Source organism: Sebastes umbrosus, chromosome 22, assembly GCF_015220745.1.
Source record: "Sebastes umbrosus isolate fSebUmb1 chromosome 22, fSebUmb1.pri, whole genome shotgun sequence".
NCBI lineage: Eukaryota > Metazoa > Chordata > Actinopteri > Perciformes > Sebastidae > Sebastes > Sebastes umbrosus.
The window spans coordinates 6,659,291-6,678,250 of NC_051290.1; the positions used below are offsets into that span (position 1 = coordinate 6,659,291).

The following is an 18,960-nucleotide window of genomic DNA, read 5'->3' on the forward strand; positions in this document are numbered from 1 at the left end:
GGGATAAAGTGATACAAATATGTTTTATCATGACTACTACAAATCAAACTTTTATAACTATTTCCTGGAGCATACCATTTTAGACTGACAGATGTATTGTTACTGCCCACACAGCTGTTAGTTTCACTTCATTTCACTATGGCAAAATCAACTTGCAATTCTCAGAAAACACATAATCCACCATAGTGAACATAACACTTTACTCTATTTCTTAACATACATACATTGAATTGGATTTATTCAATTTGATAGGAACAATGCTACTTAACATAGTTCCAACACAGAGCAGGAAACCGATGTGCTGCACATAGAGTTTATAGCTACTGTCCCCAGTAATGCTTTTATATGTACTTTGTGATTAAAATACAGCTTTCAGTATCATAACACCATAATACAATACAAATACGGAAATACAATATAATGCACATCACACAATACACAAAGCCTACCATAATACGCCACTATATAGAAGTAACAGCACTGTCAACTCATGCAATAGACTTTACGAAGCAGAAGCAGGCTACTGCGTGTGACTCAAATGTGTCTTTTGATGTTTGTGGTCTGCATGTTCATTCTGTTCATTCACTGCGGTGAAAGCTGCACGGTTGTTGACTCGGTAGAGACGAGGCACTACTGACCAACACTCCTCTCACTTTAACCCACCCTTCCTGCGTCTTGCAAAGCGACGGTGGGACGGCCCTAATGTCTCGCTGTTTCTCAAACGAGTCAAAGCTAAAATGGAAAATAGATCCTCCCTTTTCTTGTTTCAAGAGAATGTGAGTCAGACCATTTGGCGGACGACGAAAAGAGGAAGAAGTGCTGCATGTTAAAAGCCTTTACTTAAATAACATATGTATTGAATAGAAAAAGGAGAAAAATTGCTTACTGTGTTTTTGTCAGGTTGAGCATATGAATGGAATCCATTGGTACCAACTATGTCATAATATCTTGTCACGAAGGAGGCTAAATACATACATACATGCTGAAAATCAAATATTTTTACTTTATCAATGTAGATACTCTCCAAAGTAAAAGTCCCTAGAAGTGTATGATTCAACTTTTTCCCATGGTCTTGTGTTAAAAAAGTTGTAAAATCGCAATACTTAAATATAGCAATACATATTGAATCGGCACCCAAGTATCATGATAGTATTGAATCGGTAGATAGATCTATCGTCCCAGCCCTAGTAAATAGTATTGCTGGCTACTGACGCCTGAGTGTTAATAGCATCTGCTTCAATCTAATCTCATTTTCACAATTTCCACTCTTCATACCAAATGATCTTATCTAGTATCTTGATGCTTGTTTTGCACCAAAACATAGACACTCGACATTATAGGGGTCAATATTTATGCATACTGTAATCAATTTGTTTGTCATAACTGTTGAAACTAGGTCAGAAGCACTGTGACTACCACTACTCCGTGTGGCTATCAGAGCACCATCTTGGGTAACAGATGCATTGTGTGGCAATACTGGATTTTTTTGGAATAAAGAAGTAAATCAGGTCAGTTAGAGGTGGATGTACAGTACTTCCTCTGTAGTTTTGCACAAACACAAAAAACACATTTCTGCATTTTACTATTTATAACTTTAATACGTCTCAAAAACAGAAACAAGCTTTAGCTAGAATAAAAAAAACATGCGGTTTCAGTGAAGAGAAAGCAATGCTCGACCCCGAATAACCTTGTCATAATGCTCCTCCTCCTCCTCCTCCTCCTCCTCCTCCTCCTCCTCCTCCTCCTTCCTCACAGCTTCAAGTCAGCTGCATTGATGCCTTTTAATCAGTACATTTTTGTTTATATGAAGTGGGACATTATTGTCTTTTAACCTGTTAATTTGCATATAAGTTTATTTATTTAGTTTTACTACATGCATGAGATTGAGGAGTGAAAAAGCGGAGGCGTTATTGTGAAGCGACTGGAACAAACAAACAGCATCACAAATAAGACCACATAGACATCCTGTCAAGGCGGGAGGGCCGGGGGGGGAGGGGGGGGGGGACAAAACCACTTGAGTTGAGCTCGATGCGAGCGACCTTGACCAGAGCGGGAACTCAGAAGCGAGAGTTTTTTTTCTTTTCTTATAAGTCAGTCGGCTGCAGGACTTGAAAAGACATCACTGTCTTTATGAGTGTTTGAGAGGAACAAGTCAAAAGTTGAACAAAACACTCAACCTTTGTTATGTACGTAGTTCTCAACTGGATTTAGGATGAGGAGGGATGGGGAAAAACACATTTGTCATAGTGAACATATATAATATTAAAAATGATAATAATACATAGTTAAGATGATTAAACGCTGAACTACTCAGTGAGGAAATCCACAATTTCAAAATAAATGTATATTTTAACCAAACTCATCTGCTGGAAACCATAAAACTGAGCATTTCTGATTACATAATGATGTAACATGTTGCTGTCATGATACTGGCAGTGCGCCAGGTCTCTGAAAATGGGGCAGAGGCGAGATATTTACTGTATGTCAGTCGACCACAACATTACCTCGAAACGAACAGGACACACCTCACAAGTGTCTTTGAAATGTTCAAATGCTCCGCCTCTGTGGTCTGTTCACAAAATGTGTTGATCATTTTAAAAAGGTAAAACATGTGACTGTAGGTGGACTGCTGCTCCCTACCGACCGAGAGCTTAACTGCACACAGCTTACTGAATAGAAGCGAGGCCTGATGCTGAATTTAAAGGAGCATTCCACCGAGTTCACGCATGAAGTTCAGTTTCAGGAGAGAGCTACTTGGAAATGGGCTCCTGTGACTCTGGAGCTTTCTAAAGTCTGAAAAACTAACCCTGACAATGTCAACAGAATTGCATTATGTGAAATGTAGGATCCAGTGTTGCTGGAATTTAATATAATAATAATTGAAATTACAGGAGTTAGTGGGAGGTGTAGAAATGTTGGTCACTTCAGGACTGACAGTCTAACTCCAGAGTAAATCGTCCCCTCCTCTGTGCTCCTCTGTCTCCTGCCCTTGCCTTGCTTCTTTTTGAAGTCCAGTGCTACGTACTGCAAAGCTTCAGATTCCTCATTCTGTAGGAAATAAGAAAGCTAAGTTATTATTACCAGATGCTAAACTTGTTAGATATGCAATGTGTCTATATACAAAAAAATGGGAAGATTTTGTGAGCTTACCTGACTGTTAGCGGTGTATTCTGGGACACTCGAGTGGACGTGCAGCCCTATAATGAAAACATCTGATTTTATAATCTTCCAGTCATTTGTCACACTTGAGAACTACCTTTGCAAAGATGCAACTTTTTTTTTCGCAAGCCAATCAGAGCAGACTGAGCTTTTTCAAGAAGGGGTCTTAATGATACAGGCGCTAAAATGGAGCGTTCAGACAGAGGGTGAATACAGGTATATTCAGACAGGCAGTATGAGATAAATAAAGTGTTTTTATGAACATTAAAGTATGTAAACATGTTCTAGTAGCAACCCAAAATACAATTATGAACCTGTAAATTAGCACAACATAGCCCCTTTAAATTATGCCTGCTATCAAAGTTTACGTAATAATAACGCGTTAACGCAAATTAATTTTTGCACCACTAATATCTTAAATGCATTAACGCAACTTGTGAATTTTAGGTTGTAGCTGGCTCAGTTTAAAAGCTAGAGTGAAGAAACTGGTATCATAACTAGAAACTAGAAAAACCTAATGAATCCATTGGTACCAAAGAAGGAGGCTAAAGAACTCCAAACTTAGGCTAAATTATGGCGAGGCAAAACTGGCATGGCCATTTCGAAGGGGTAAATGCAGTACCTGTGAGGGTTTCTGGACAATATTTTTCATTGTCTTGTGTTGTTAATTGATTTCCAATAATAAATATATACATACATTTGCATAAAATAAGCATATTTACCCACTCCCATGTTTATAAAAGTAATACATACTTGACGAATCTCCCTTTAAGGTACATTTTGAACAGATAAAAAAATGTGTGATTAATTTTTGATTAATCGTGATTAAATATTTTAATCAATAGACAGCCCTACTTTAAATAAATGTTTTTAAGGGCTGTCAGACGATTAAAATATTGAATTCCTTATGTTTTTCTAGTTTCATATGATGCCGGTATCTTCACTCCAGCTTTAAAACTGAGCCCGCTACAACCTAAAAATCATTGCATTAATGCTAAAAAAATGTGAAAGAAATTTGCGGCGTTAAAACTTATTTGCGTTAACGCTTTTTTATCACGTTAACTTTGTCAGCCCTTATTTTTTTTTTAATGCTAGCAACGGCACAAATAAAATTCCAACCAAAACTATCTGCGTGGCTACAATAGTGAAATTAGTGTGAATCTTTCCTCGTATTTTCATCAAAACAACAGACAGAATGTCAGACTTCTTCTCTGGTAATTATAAATTAATTGTACCTCCAGAATGTAGATGTTTTCTCTTGGACATTTTGCAGAGAATACCGATCAGGATGATGTTCAAGATAACAGACACGAGGAGAGCTGCAAGCACGCATTGCATCCAGAGAGGGAAAATGTCATCCTGTTTCTCTGTGAAAACAAAAAGCAATGTAGATGTGCAAAAAGAAGAAAAAGAAGTGGCTTTAGTTTGGATTTTTTTTTAAATATTGCTGCTCACCTCCAACCTCCAGTCGTGTTCCATTCCCAAACAGTATCTCTCCACATGAAGCCACAGCACAGTAGTACGTCCCGGCATCCGACGGGTTCACATTCCTCTTCGATAAACTGTACACACAGCTCTGTGCAGGAGATTCCAGGCTCCGTTCACACTGACTGCTGCTGTGTGTGTGGACGTACATGATTCCCAAGTGTGAGTTTCTTGAATTCTCCTTTTTAAACCAGTAAACGCTGTGTTCTGTGTCACTGGTTCCAGTGTGCACCGTGCAGTTCAGTGTCACGGAGCCTCCTGGCTGCACCGAGTCGGACGCCGGCTGCTGGAGGAAAGACCTGCGACTGGCCTCTGAGAAATAAACATTTTCAGAAAGGGTTATAAAATGGAGAATCAAATGTGGAGAATAGTTTTGTATGTAAAAAATCCAAAACAAAATACCTTTTAAAACCAAAAATGTTCCATTATCAAATTCACTGACTGTAATACTGGTATGTCCACAGTAGTACATAGCTGAATCCGAGTCCTGGACATTAGAGATGTTCAGATGGTAGAACCCCAATCCAGTATGAACTGAAAAGCGTTTGTTGTCTTTAAACTGGTTGTGGAAGATGCTGGTGTCTCGTGAATGTTTGTAGAAAGAGGTTATTATTTGAGGATGCTCCCCTGCAACCTGCTTGTACCAACACAGATATTTGGCATCAGAGGCGTAGAAACACGGTAAAATCACATTTTGTCCGGGGTTAACGTAGAGCAGAGCGCCATCTGAAACACAAGTAGAGATACATTAATGACCAGTGAATGCAAATATTCCTTTACAAATGTTAAAAGTTTAAAAAATCTCTTCGCAGGCTTTGGAATCGCACCGTCTCCAGCATAGAAAATACTGTTGGCACTGACTTACAGGCTCTAAAGATGGGAAACAAGAGCACGTAAAACTTGAACATTTCCGTAGTTCAGACTCTGCCAGTGTGATGGCGGTTTCAGTGAAAGGGGTCGAAGACAAAAGCAACACCGTCAACGGAAAAATGTCTGTGCATGACCCAGGTGGTGCAGATTTTGTGGCTGGTAACACCCCTACTGAAGGAAGTGAGAAGCTCTGATTTTCCAGCAGCTTTGATGATTGGCCTGTTGACCCTATAACTAACCCCAAATCTTTCTAGAACATCCTCTGCTGCTTTTGGCTGAACATTGTTTTTGCGGGTTTAGACAAGTGTACCAGTCTTGTGTGCACTAACAGTCTGCATGCTTTCATGCATGCAAATGATGCTTCACATAACTGTCTTCCTTTATTTAAACATTATACTAATTTGCCTGAAGGGGGCGCCAACAACACGGCATCCTTTTCAGAGAATGAGATGTCAGATCTAAAATGTGATTTCTTCATTTAGCGCAGAGATGTGAAAGGCAGGCAGCAGGAAAAGTTCATTTCAGACCCTGCTTGGATGGATGTATTGATTCTTTGTATTCATGTCATATTCTCCAAGTATTTCATATTTGCCAAGGAAAGTGATTTTTACTCTATTATTTTGCTCTTTAGTGTCAAGGACAAACAGTTTGGTGGTTTTGGCATGTGACTGAACTGCAAGTGAATGAGTTGCAAGTTTAAACATTACAAAATCAACAGAGATTGCATGATTGTTTGCCCTATCACTGTCTGAGTATTACACGCAGACATACTGTATCTATCTAACAGTGAGACAAAAAGCAGAAGTAAGTGCATGTCGCTTTATCTTTTGCTTAATCACTGTATGAACATTGTTTATAAGTCTGTCCTGTAGTCATGGTGACATCGTTTGTATTACGTCAACACAGAATAAGAGAAACTTAAAGCTTTGATGGCTTCTCACAACGAGGAATTACCAGAAAACGTTTTGAGAATACTAAATGTGTCAACGCCACAGAGAGTCAGCAGGTGTCAGTGTAAACCTAGAACACAACACCATCAAACCTGAGGGTTGTATTTGCTCTGTGCTGACACATCACGGGCATTTGCATCCTCACAGCAGGTAGCATTTACACAAACGTTTGGTACTGATGTAAAAGAGGAATTAGCACATGTCCTCTCACATTTCACCATGAGACAGTAACTAAACATGATTATCTACATCAGACACATCATTCAAAACTACAGTTTTTTACAATCGCTATTGTCCAATCTGTAGTCACAATTTCAAAACTCTAATCACGATTAGCGCAACATCCGTCTGCTGCGGACCACAGTAAAAAACAATGGATTTCATGTTGTCTATTTTACGCAGATAGAACTGAAACCTGAAAAGTAATGCAGTTTTTGTAATGTCATCAGCTGTTAGTATTTTGAAAGTCACGGTCATGTTCCTCTTGAATAGAAAACGTGCAAGTGTTTTGAAAGAACTGATTTGACAATGAGTCACGTTTGCCGTGTTTTGACATAGTGTATGTAGAGAACTTTGCATTTTGAAATGTAGAGTTGATATTGAACAACGCATCGTTTTGAACAGGCTTATCGTGTGATGGTGTGTTGCTGTGTTAAGAGTTTAGAAGAAGTATCTCATGTATAGGTAAACTCTTGTTAGGAATTGTAAAAAAGCTGTAAAAGCCTGCGTGTGTTGTTTGCTAAACACTGCCAATGAAACACCACACTCAATTATCGATAGCCTAAACCCAGAATGCACCTGTGAAATCACCTGTAACCAAGTATATCACTTAGAAGTCAGAGCTTGAACCTGATAAATAGGATTCAGGTTTGCTCTTTGGTGTGCACAACAATGGAGGCCAATTTTGGAGAGAGAGGTTGAGGAAGTAATTGCAATATACTGTATTTTCTTTACAGTGCAATACAGTAACTATGTTCATGTCATCGTCAGTTAAAATAATTGTGTCTGATACTGTTATGAGTATACGAGTATTGAGAATAAGCACATTGCATTTGTGTTCATAGTGTATTTACAGCATGCTATAATTGGAAATGCTAAAGACTCTAGAAAATAGTGTTTTATACGTAGCACATCAGTGTGCAGTTTGCATGTGGATATTTATTTGGTGTTTATGTGTAATATTGTGATGCAAAAATACAAGTTTTAGAAGAGTATATATTTAAGGAAAGTGTTGCTTTTGCAAGGGATACAAGATATTTTGTATTTTGTGTATGTTTTTGTTTTTTGTGTGTACAGTTTCGATAGAGGGCCATAGCGAGTTTCAGAAATTGTGCTTTAGGGATTGCAAAAAAACTGTAGTAAATCAATTATTGTATTAATCGCATGTAACTTACATCTTGCAAATAGAAGTCCATGCATCAACTATAGCATGCATATCACTGAAAGAGATCAAATTAGTCAGTCAAAGTCACAACGTATTTCTCGTCTTAGCGGGGGCTTCAAGAAAAATAGGTTGGGGAATCACTGCATTAAGCAACGAGCAGCCTTTGAGGCGACAATGTGGTCTGTCGGTGTCTCTTTGATGTGCCAAAAATCATCAGTCAGTGTTGCCTCTGGTTGCACTGCGGCACCTTACATGCATCACATTGTGGTGATGCATCTTTTTAAATAATACTACCTGTGCAACACTGTGACGACCCCTCCACTCCACTTGGTGTCCCGTGTCTTTTTGCTGGTTCACTTTTGTTTTGCAGGAGAGAGGGTCGTCAGGCTGATGAGCCACACCCGGGCTTGGTGTGGTTGGGATAAAAGCTCTCTACCTTTCAACAGATGTGGCTCTCTTCCTTGGCTGGCACACCTGTTTTGGTTTTGTTTGCAGCAGACATTTTCACACACCCACACATGTCTACATTACTGATTACTGACTTTCCACATTTATTTAGTTATTGATTGTTAGTTTGTTAAATAAATGCCTGTTACTATTTTTAATGAGAAGTGCCGACAAACAAAGCACTCTCACATGTTCATGCTTTTATTGTCATCTGTTTATTAGGGCCGTCAATCCATTCAAATATTTAATCGAGATTAATCGCATGATTTGTCCATAGTTAATCGTGATTAATCGCAAATTAATCACACTTTTTTTAACTGTTCAAAATGTACCTTAAAGGGAGATTGTCAAGTATTTAATACTCTTATCAACATGGGAGTGGGCAAATAGGCTTGGTTTATGCAAATATATGTATTACATTACACATTACATTACAAACACTAACAAAAGTAGCATTTGCATTTTGGAATATAAAACAGCAAACTTAAACTACTCAGTCCAGCACTCTGGACTAGGCAGGCATGATGGGAAATGTGGGCCGTCCCTCTCGCTACAATACGTAGGGCACTTCATGTATGTCTGTGACATTTACATTACATGAATTAACCTAGCATTAGTTAGTTAGTTAGTTAGTTTTCCTTACGCATTGCTCTTCTACTCTTACTTGGTTTAACATTAAGTAACTGCATCTCCAGACAGAACAACACCACGGTTGAATATAAGCCTACATGCAATTTTTTATCAGCTCATCATTGTTGAATCAGAGCACCTAATATGGGTAGTGAGAGCTACAAGTTAGCGGATTGCCGAGTGCCGTCTCTCAGCTCTGTGCAGAGAGAAACAAGCCCGACAGACAGACGAGTGTAGATTAGCACAGATAACAGATAGACGGACGACTGTAGATGAGCACAGGTAGCACACTTGTAATACACTGCAGAAGGATTTCTGTTTTGTTTTTGTAATGATTATGTACCGAGGTGGGTCACACAGATACTGATATTGAAAAGATGCAGCTTTTTATATTGTAGACTGTTGTAGTCTAAATTTTGAAACACTTTCTAAATAAAACAGGAGTTCAGTTCTATTTTTAAAGAACAATTTGGAAGTGTAAATGACAGTTGTCAGGGCCTAAAACCAATGATCTGCTGATCTTTACGAATCAAGACTCCATAGTCTAACAATGACATGTTTAAAACAAATCGAATAGTGACCTTAAAATCGAAAGTCAAATCGAATCGTGGATTTGGAGGATCATGACACTCCTAGTCGACGACGGTCAGCACGCCCCCTGTTTGGAGAAACAGACAGAAGTACCAGCAATGTTGATGTAAATCAACATTAGTTTAACTGTACGCTATATTTACAATATTTTCACCGCTTTACCTTGCCGTCAGACAGCCCTTCCTGACGGGGAACTGAAGCCGTTATATTCATCTTTGCTCTCTTCAAAGCCACCAGACTCCATTGACAAAAACAGTAATTTGACCTCGCAGAACACAGGAGTTGCTGGTCTACCGTTGCCTCGATCGGTTAGTTTGTTTGTGTTATTGTGTGACTTTGGTGAATCCGAACTAACCTTTTAAATCACCAAAGTCACACAGTAACACATAATGGCGGTTCAACTCAACCAACTCAACCTGTTTACCAACATTTTATATTTGAGTGTAATTTGGTGGTCCAGGGAGTGAAGTTTCCACTTCATAAGGAAGAGTATTTTCTAGCACTTAGTATGTGAATTTCTCCGTCTTTTTCCTGTTGGAGCCAAGTTCTGGTTTGAGTTAAACCGATTAACTGAAACAACTAAATTTTTTATCTTCAATATATGCTGCATGGTCACAGTTGTCTTCCTGTTATTTCATCATATCCAGGTCAGTGTGTTCTGTGCATATTGGCATCCTTTGATGCTCATACTGCTGTCATTGAAGTGATTTTAGTGAAAGGTCATCGGACACTTGTATGATGCCAACAACGTGTGCTAAGCAACAACTAAAGTAGAACATTCAAAAAAAAGTTTTAGATCAACAGATTAGACTAACAGGAAATGAAATGTTTCTGAAATAATAACCCATAAATATCTTTGTGCATTTAGACATTGTTATCAACTCCAATCATAGTACATGAAGCTCTTTCAATTATTCATTTCCTCCCGCAGTTGCTTTTCACAAACCAGTTGACCAAGCACACTTTATTAATATCAAGGGTCTGATTCTTAGAGGTTGAGTCATATCGTGTTTATTGCACACTTCAGCTCTACATCCCCTAACAAGTTTAGGTTCCTTTTGTGGTTTGTGACTTCCTATTTCTGCATGTACACGCCTACGAAGCTAGTGCTGGGTACCGTGCCATACGTTAACATGACAGATCTCTTCAGACCTGCCGGAGACGGAGGAACAGGTGAGTGATTTTTTTTTGCGTGGATAAAGTGTGAGTGCTTCACACAAGGGGGTTAGCGCCGTGGATAGCCCTCCTGTTGTCTTCGGGTCAAATTGACCCGAAGACAACAGGAGGGTTAAACAGGCCAACTGATGATAATGAACAAGGCTATTATTTGACAATAATGTTTTCTTGTCTGGCTATTATTAATAATATCAGCATACTTTTGTTAATTTTTCATGACCTAATGTTGAATTTCTGTGGATTTATCCCTCCTGTTGTCTTCGGGTCAATTTGACCCGAAGACAACAGGAGGGTTAAGAGAGAGGCCATTGTTTTCAAGGCAGAATCTTGCAATGAGACAGATAATCCACTTTTTTGCTTATTACAAATCAAATGAATGCATCGGAAATAGGTGAAACGTCATTTGATTATTTCTTTTTTTAGCAAAAGGTCAATTTTAAAATATAACGCGAGACTTAAAATTCTATTTGTGTGTGTTTCTTTGCTTTCACTTTGAGTTGTTTTCAGTTTTACACTTTTTATTTCAAATGTGAACGCCTCAGGTTTTCGTCCTGAGCGCATTTCCAGTTCAAGCATTTAAATATAAGCCACATGCATTATACTTATCAAAAAAATTGATTCAGAAATTATTGAGCGTTTGAGTTTATTACTGTATGTTAAAACTTATTAACATGCAGAGATACTTAGCAAGTTGCTTGCAATGATCGGCCAAGTTGGGCTAACCGTTACACAAACAGAATTATAGAGAGGATGTGGTCAACGTGAAAGATAAGACTGCAAAGACACACCGGCACCGCAAAGTCTGCAAACAGAAAGATAAATTCCTCTTTCAGCAGCTTTGAAACAGACCAAAATGTTGTTCTTTAACGTAAGGTTCACATACAGTATAACAAGTAAATTGGAGTTTTACAATGAAACACAATTGTCTCAAGGTCTGCTCGCGCCATTTTGGACAGCTGTCTATTAATTCACGTATTGTACAATAAGGTTAATGGGAGACATTGTGGCGCTTGTTTCATCTCATCATATTGCAGGCTGACCACATCGGAAAGATAGTAATGGTGTCTAAACGTGAGCTAACTTGTGTCCAATCATATAGCCTATGTTTTATTTATAGTTTGGTTGCATCGAGCATTTGCTTTAGTCTTGACTTTACTTGACTGGAGGTAGTTTGGTTTTAGCAATAAGGTGTTTTTTGGGGTGTCATAAACTGATGGACCTAATGTTGGTGCCCTCTTTCCTCGGGAAAATGTGTTGTAACTAATGCTGTTGTTTTTTAGTTGTTAATGAATTACTTATTAATGCCTTAAAGCCAAGAAGATCAACATTTGGATTTCCAGGTTGCGAAAAATCCCTTTGGCTGGACGGGGATTTTTCACATCTGTGAAGCCTTGATAAACAGTTTATTCACCATTACATATAGCTTATAAAGAGTTTTAAAGTATTAATTTGAAAGGTTGTACAAGGGATTAAAATTGGTATCAATCGATCAAAATATTTAATCACGATTAATCGCATGATTGTCCATAGTTAAAATTAATCTCAAATTTTTTTATCAGTTCAAAATGTACCTTAAAGGGAGATTTGTCAAGTATTTAATACTCTTATCAACATGGGAGTGGACAAATATGCTGCTTTATGCAAATGTATGTATATATTTATTACTGGAAATCAATTAACAACACAAAACAATGACAAATATTGTCCAGAAACCCTCACAGGTACTGCATTTAACATAGAAAATGTGCTCAAATCATAACATGGCAAACTGCAGCCCAACAGGCAACAACAGCTGTCAGTGTGTCAGTGTGCTGACTTGACTATGACTTGCCCCAAAACTGCATGTGATTATCATAAAGTGGGTATTTCTGTAAAGGGGAGACTCAATGGCCATAGAGAAAAATAAGCTAAAACCTTCTTCTGAGCCCTGAATTGGCTGTTTTGTTTTACATGTTCTAATCTCTGTTGTAGATCGCAGCAGTGTGAAGCAAAAGGCTAAGTAAAGGACATCAGCTCAGTACGACATCAAGACGTTTCCCATCCAAGATGGTGTACGGTCCTGTCACCCAGAGGGCAAATATCAGCATTTATCACCCATCAAACCAAACTGACAAGATGAGTTCTTTGACTATGTTCACCATTTCCCTCCACGGCTTGTTCTCTTCCATCGGCATCATAGAAAACCTCCTCATCCTCGGAGTAGTGGGCTTCCATGTCCGTCGCTCCGTCATCAGCATCTGGATCCTGAACCTGGCGTTCTCTGACCTGCTGGCCACCTCTTCCCTGCCCTTCTTCACCCTCTACATGGCCCGCGGAAACACCTGGACCTTGGGCCCGACCTTCTGCCGCATCCATTCCTCCATCTTCTTTCTCAACATGTTTGTCAGTGGCTTCCTGCTGGCGGCCATTTCTATTGACCGCTGCCTGGTGGTGCTGAGACCTGTCTGGGCCCAGAACTACAGGAACGTCAGGCTAGTTGGGAGGATATGTGGCGGGATTTGGGCCTTGGCTGTGGTCTTCACTATCCCCTTCTTCATATTCCGTGACACACTTACCGCACCTGACGGCAAGATCCACTGTTACTACAATTATGCTCAACTCCTCCCCGCTGAACCCTTCGACCTGGTAGCTTTATGTAAGCAACGCAAGGAGGCGTTGGCCTTCTTGAAGCTCTTCGTATCCTTCCTGATCCCTCTACTGATCATCATCCTCAGCTATGCCGCCGTGAATAACAGCTTGGCTCGCAGAGGCTGCCGACGACCCTTCCGTTTCGTTCGGCTCGTAGTGGCCGTGGTGGTGAGCTTCATACTCTGCTGGGCCCCGTACCACTTGTTCTTCATCATAGAGGTGATGGCTCCCAGTGGGCTTCCAGCGCATGAATTTGCACGCAAGGCCCTCCCAATCTCAGCAACCATCGGCTTCCTCAACAGCGTCCTTAACCCCGTTCTGTACGTGTTCAGCTGCCCTGACCTGTGCAAGAAGATAAGACATTCTGTGGGTGCGGTGATGGAGAGCGTTCTGGCTGAGGATCTGGCAGAGCTGTCCCGACGCCGCAGCACCGCTCGCCAATCTTTCAGCACCAACGAGACTGGGAAGCGGAAGGATTCTGTTACAATCTTGTATCTGAAAGGAGAGCAGGATAAAAGTCTTGCTGACCCGACTCAGAGCTAAACAAAAACGTACGGTACATTTTCTAATAACGGCCAAGCTTTTATCACTCTCATCAGTCTAGGGCCGTCCCGAATACCATTGTTTGAGTATCCTTTTTAATTTGGGCAGGAATTATTACATTTTATTGATGGAAACTTAATCCTTTTCAAAAGATGGAAGAGGAAAATCCACTGCACTGTTGTACTGATGGAATTAGTGGTGTTGAAATGTACATTATGCTAAATTTACCATCTGAGTTTTTAGATTATAAATCATTCAATCCTTCCTCCATTTTATAAATTATGATACCACTGTAGCATACATTGTTCCCAATAGCATTCAATGATTTAATCAACATTACTCTACACTGTGTACTCTTATTCAACATACAACATTTTGCATGATTTTCTTATTTTTGACTTGGATGCTTGGTTGATTAGTATATTTTGTTGAATGACATACATTGCTTCTTGCTACCTCGTTTATGGCTTTGTAAAAAAGAAAAAAAAAAGAGTTTGGACTCTTAAGTCCACATACATGACTCACTATATATTATCAGTAGCTGCAGGAGCTGACACAAGCAACATTTTGAAGATACATTATGTTCTTGTTATGTTTATATATTCGCCCATTTTGCTTATAATAGAGAATAAATGTCTTAAATGTCCATTATTGCATTCCATTCCAGTAATGTCTATATGTCTTAATGATGTGACATTTCTAAACATTAATAAACCATAAGAGAAAGTATTCTGGTGTTGAAACTTTTATGACACTTGCCACCCAACGACATTCACAGTCATGCTTGTGTTTCCCCATTATTTCACACCCTTACAAATTACCGACAGCAAACACGTGATGACACATGAATTTTTAATCGTAAACATGACGGTAAAAAAAAGTGTGACTGAACATTTCCATACACTAGTCAGAAAACAGATCTAGTAAACAGATGAATCAGATGAATTGTATTTCTTTGGGTTGTATATGTTTCATTTAAGGCTACAATGGTTATGGATATTGATATAAAAAAAGTGGATTTGACATATTTGCACTAAATTATATAGCGTTGCGTTTATGTCAGCAACAGTTCAAGTCTTTGCACTTTGAGATCTGTGTGCTAGTGGAAGTGGAAGATGAATGTATTCAGTGAGAGTTGAAACACACTACACATGCATTTCCACTGGGTGGCACACTTGCTTTGACTAAATACCAGCTCTGTGGTCAAATCCAAGTTATATTGCTAGGAGATCAATATGTCCAGATACACTCTCCCTCTGGTTGTCCGAGGAAGCTTTGGCGCTGAGGGCGATCTTTTTGCGGCCGTTTTGCCCCCTTCCCACACAGGGCAGGGATCTTTGCAGCTCTAGCCGGGCGTCAGGGCACAGGAAGATGTAGAAGAGGGGATCCAGCAGGGTGTTGAGGCTGGTCAGACCGTAGCACAGGCGATAGACGAGGAAAATGGAACGCTCCAACCCGCACGGCTCGTCAGTCAGCAGCAAGGACACAAATCTGTATCCGCCCACGAGGTGATAGGGTCCAAACACGACAATGAAGTTGACGGTGATCACGACTAGGATGCCCACGATTTTGCGCCGCTCGTGGTCGGAGAGGGAAGGAGATCGTCGGAGTGTCACCCCGATGTGGGCTGAGGTGTAGCTAAGGGAGGAAGCAGAGTTGCACATGAGAACTCAGCCTGTCAGCCGTCAGATTATACTAAATTATATAATGTCTCCTAAGGACATTACACCATTTCTCTTTTGTTAAAGAGGAACTTGTATGCTTTTGTGCTTTTTTCTCTTTTCTTTAGTGTTTTATATATTTTATTGTGAATGTAAAAGGTCTGCAAAGTTACAAAGTCCACGCCAAAGGGAGTTACTCTCCCCCACAGACACACTGCTCCTCAACTGCCTGAAATGCCTGCTTAAAGTCCCGCCTTTTCTTCTGTAACTTGGTGATGTCACCAAGTAAAACATTTGCATAATACCTGCTAGGGGTGTCGGGATTCTCCAAATCCACTATTCGTTTTGACTTTAGATTTTAAGGTCAGGATTTATTTGATTTTCGATTTAAACATGCCGTTGTTAGACTATGGAGTCTTGATTCGTAAGGATCAACAGATCATTGGTTTTATGCCCTGACAACTGTCATTTACACTTTCAATTTTTTCTTTAAACAGGACTGAACTCTACAATATAAAAAGCTGCATCTTTTCAATATCATTATCTATGTGACCCACCTCAGCACATAATCATTGCAAACACAAAACATAAATCCTTCTGCAGTGTATTAGAGTGTGCTGTAATCTGCAAAAATACGGTTTTATTGTCATTTACTTTTTTTCCCTCTCTCCGCTCTCTCTCGTCCGATTGCTGTGTGTCACCCATGGGTGTCACAGAGGAAGGAGGCTGAGCTTTGGACACAGTTTGTCGGTGTGCGCTGAGAGACAGCACTCAGCAGTCAGCTAGCTTGTTGCTCTCACTACCCATATCAGCTGCTCTGATTCAACAATGTTGAGCTGAAAAAACATGCATGTAGGCTGAAATTCAACCGTGGTGTTGTTCTGTCGGGAGATGCAGTGACTTAATGTTAAACCAAGTTAGAGTAGAAGAGTTTTTCTTCAGTTTCAACCTTCATTTTAGTTTATGTTGCAATAATTTCCAAAAACATTTTGGGGATTATTTCAACTTGAGGTTGGTAAATAGTCTGCTTCCCTTTTGCTGTAGCACAAATATGACCACTTGAATTATTAAGACTAGGACTGTCAATTAATTAAAATATTTAATCGTGATTAATCACACATTTTTTATCTGTTCAAAATGTACCTTAAAGGGAGATTTGTCAAGTATTTAATAATCTTATCAACATGGGAGTGGACAAATATGCTTGTTTTAAGCAAATGTATGTATATATTTATTACTGGAAATCAATTAACAACACAAAACATTGACAAATATTGTCCAGAAACCCTCACAGGTACTGCATTTAGCATCAAAAATATGCTCAAATCATAACATGGCCAACTGCAGCCCAACAAGCAACAACAGCTGTCAGTGTGTCAGTGTGCTGACTTGACTATGACTTGCCCAAAAGACTTGTGTGTACCCATAGAACCCATTTTCATTCACATATCTTGAGGTCAGAGGTCAAGGGACCCCTCTGAAAGTCGCCATGCCATTTTTTCCTCTGCAAATTTGAGAGTAAGTTTGGAGGGTTATTTAACATCTCTTGCGACAAGCTAGTATGACATGATTGGTACCAATGGTTTCTTTAGGCTTTCTAGTTTCATGTGATATCTTCACTCTAGCTTTAAAACTGAGTCCGCTACAACCGCCCAAAGATCGATTGCTTTAATGCATTAAAGAAATTAGTAATTTTTTCATTTGTAATTTTGGAAACCCAACATGCAGGACTTAGACCTTTGTGTTAACTCACCCGAGTATGGAGCATGGCAGCAGGAAGCCCAGGGCCACTGTGGTGATCTTGAAGTGGGCGTATTTGGGGCTGACGGGGTACTGCTCCAGACACAGCAGGCTGTCAGAGTCAAACACTGACGGTAGCAGCCCGCTCAGGCAGAACAGGAAAGTTAGGGTCCAAACAGCAACGCCGGACACCGCCGCCACCCTAACAGTCCGCACCCTGCGGCTGCTCAGCGGGTACACAATGGCCAGGAAGCGGTCCAGCGCTATCAGGCACAGGAACATGACGCTGGCGTAGACGTTTACGTAAAACACGTAGCCCACCAGCTCACACGTTAGCTGGCCGTAGGGCCAGCGGTGCCCGCCTTGGAGATAGAGGATCCACAGTGGCAGGGTGAGCAGCTGGAGGAGGTCTGACAGCAGTAGGTTGAGGATGTAGACCAGCTGGCAGCCTCCTCCACCGGAGCGGCCCAGGTGGTACAGTCCCCAGAGAGACAGCAGGTTGCTGGGGAGACCCAAAGAGAAGATCAGACCATAGATACAGGTCAGGCCAAACGTGTCCGTGTCCAACGGGAGGTTGCAGCTGTCATTGGACATGTCTCTGTTGGTCAAGCGCCTGACATGAGAAACTAGACGTGACCTTACTCAGATATGGATCGATACTTGCAGGATGATGAGTTATACCCATTCATTCACACAAAGCAAAAGTCTCTTATCAGTTTGATGCATCCACTTATTTTTCCATTGCGTAATATTTATAAATGCATTGTCCTGTGGAAAAGGTCCAACTCAGATTTACGTGCTGTCAGTCAACCAGTGTCCAAAGCATCCAGGATCCATCGAGAGACCTGCAAAGCAGAGAGAAGAGCATTCTTAGATGATTTAGTATCAGCAGGTGCAAACCATACAACTCTAACCAAGACGTTTCCACTCACCTCTCAAGTCTGCGAGTCCGACTGTGTTCCACAAAAGTCTGCTTCCCGCTCTGCAGCTGGGTGACCTGTGCTCAAGAAATGCTGGGAACACGGTGTCTCGACCAAAGCCTCGTCTATTCTGTGATCGTTTCCTCCACAGGAAACCCACTTCTTTGGCTTTAAAGGCAACATCCTGAAGCAGGAGCCCGCCTTTCTCCCCCAGAACAAAAACATATGCTCTCTCTTTCCCTCTGTCTCCGGCTCTCTTGCTCCAGTAGCAGACAGGATGATTGAGGTGGACAGGAGCTGCGAGGGAAGGAACTGATGTAGGGTGTCCACTAATGCCCTTTAGATTGTCGGCTGTTGGCCACGTGCCATTAAACACATTAACCCCTCTGCTATGCTGTCTTTAAAACATGCTTTTCAACACATATTAATATTGTTTTTACTGTGAATTTAGCAGATTTTGATTTGTTTTTCCATTAGTTTATAGAGAAGTTTGTTTTATTTTAGTTTGCCCAGGGTGAACTTTGCTCACGGACCACTGGGAGAAAAAAAAATCGTACACAATTGAAATTGTTTTGGGGAAGAATGGGTCTGTTGAGACAATGGGTGTTGGGCAGTATTTTTACCACATGGTTTCAAAGGGAGGAGGGTCTAATCACTCACTTTGTTTCCTTTAAAATGTCAACAATGTCTGAGTTATTGAACAATCCAAGATTGTTACTAATAAACTGACTAGTCCCCTGAGACATTACTACCACTCTGTGCTCTCCAGAGCTCTG

At 40.3% G+C, this 18,960-nt stretch overlaps 3 protein-coding genes across 6 annotated transcripts in view; 1 reads left to right on the forward strand and 2 right to left on the reverse strand.

Moving 5' to 3' along the window:
* The window catches only part of LOC119482112 (prostaglandin D2 receptor 2-like), a 158,728-nt gene extending 144,594 nt beyond the window's left edge, over nucleotides 1-14,134 (forward strand). For 3 of the 4 annotated variants that reach the window (XM_037759515.1, XM_037759518.1, XM_037759517.1), the window contains one exon: nucleotides 12,664-14,134. In XM_037759515.1, coding sequence (XP_037615443.1) covers nucleotides 12,739-13,863 — 1,125 coding nt within the window. In that variant the 5' untranslated portion in view covers nucleotides 12,664-12,738 and the 3' untranslated portion in view covers nucleotides 13,864-14,134. Of the gene's footprint in view, nucleotides 1-10,444; nucleotides 10,690-12,663 lie in introns of those variants that run through there. The other variant, XM_037759516.1, reaches the window with a different exon arrangement.
* On the reverse strand, nucleotides 1,763-5,601 carry LOC119482147. Its single transcript, XM_037759568.1, has 6 exons — nucleotides 5,510-5,601; nucleotides 5,047-5,370; nucleotides 4,615-4,956; nucleotides 4,395-4,526; nucleotides 3,151-3,197; nucleotides 1,763-3,048 (listed from the first exon to the last, which is right to left on the reverse strand). Exons 1-6 carry the CDS (start codon nucleotides 5,550-5,552, stop codon nucleotides 2,920-2,922), a joined length of 1,017 nt encoding a protein of 338 aa, XP_037615496.1. The 5' UTR covers nucleotides 5,553-5,601; the 3' UTR covers nucleotides 1,763-2,919.
* Nucleotides 14,135-14,701: 567 nt separating the features above from the next.
* On the reverse strand, nucleotides 14,702-18,391 carry si:dkey-165a24.9 (probable G-protein coupled receptor 132). The gene is made up of 3 exons (XM_037759550.1): nucleotides 18,197-18,391; nucleotides 17,278-18,109; nucleotides 14,702-15,501 (listed from the first exon to the last, which is right to left on the reverse strand). Exons 2-3 carry the CDS (start codon nucleotides 17,856-17,858, stop codon nucleotides 15,078-15,080), a joined length of 1,005 nt encoding a protein of 334 aa, XP_037615478.1. The 5' UTR covers nucleotides 17,859-18,109; nucleotides 18,197-18,391; the 3' UTR covers nucleotides 14,702-15,077.
* Nucleotides 18,392-18,960: the final 569 nt, after the last annotated feature.

What these genes read in the sequence shown, in the direction of transcription:
- LOC119482147 (XM_037759568.1), bottom strand. Translation starts at nt 5,552, where the DNA reads ATGTTCAAGTTTTACGTGCTCTTGTTTCCCATCTTTAGAGCCT. An exon ending in GTTTCCCATCTTTAGAGCCT is followed by an intron (nt 5,371 to 5,509) that starts GTAAGTCAGTGC and finishes CTTGTGTTTCAG; the next exon opens with ATGGCGCTCTGCTCTACGTT. An exon ending in AACACGACTGGAGGTTGGAG is followed by an intron (nt 4,527 to 4,614) that starts GTGAGCAGCAAT and finishes TTGTTTTCACAG; the next exon opens with AGAAACAGGATGACATTTTC.
- si:dkey-165a24.9 (XM_037759550.1), bottom strand. Translation starts at nt 17,858, where the DNA reads ATGTCCAATGACAGCTGCAACCTCCCGTTGGACACGGACACGTTTGGC. An exon ending in CTGCCATGCTCCATACTCGG is followed by an intron (nt 15,502 to 17,277) that starts GTGAGTTAACAC and finishes TTCCTCCCTTAG; the next exon opens with CTACACCTCAGCCCACATCG.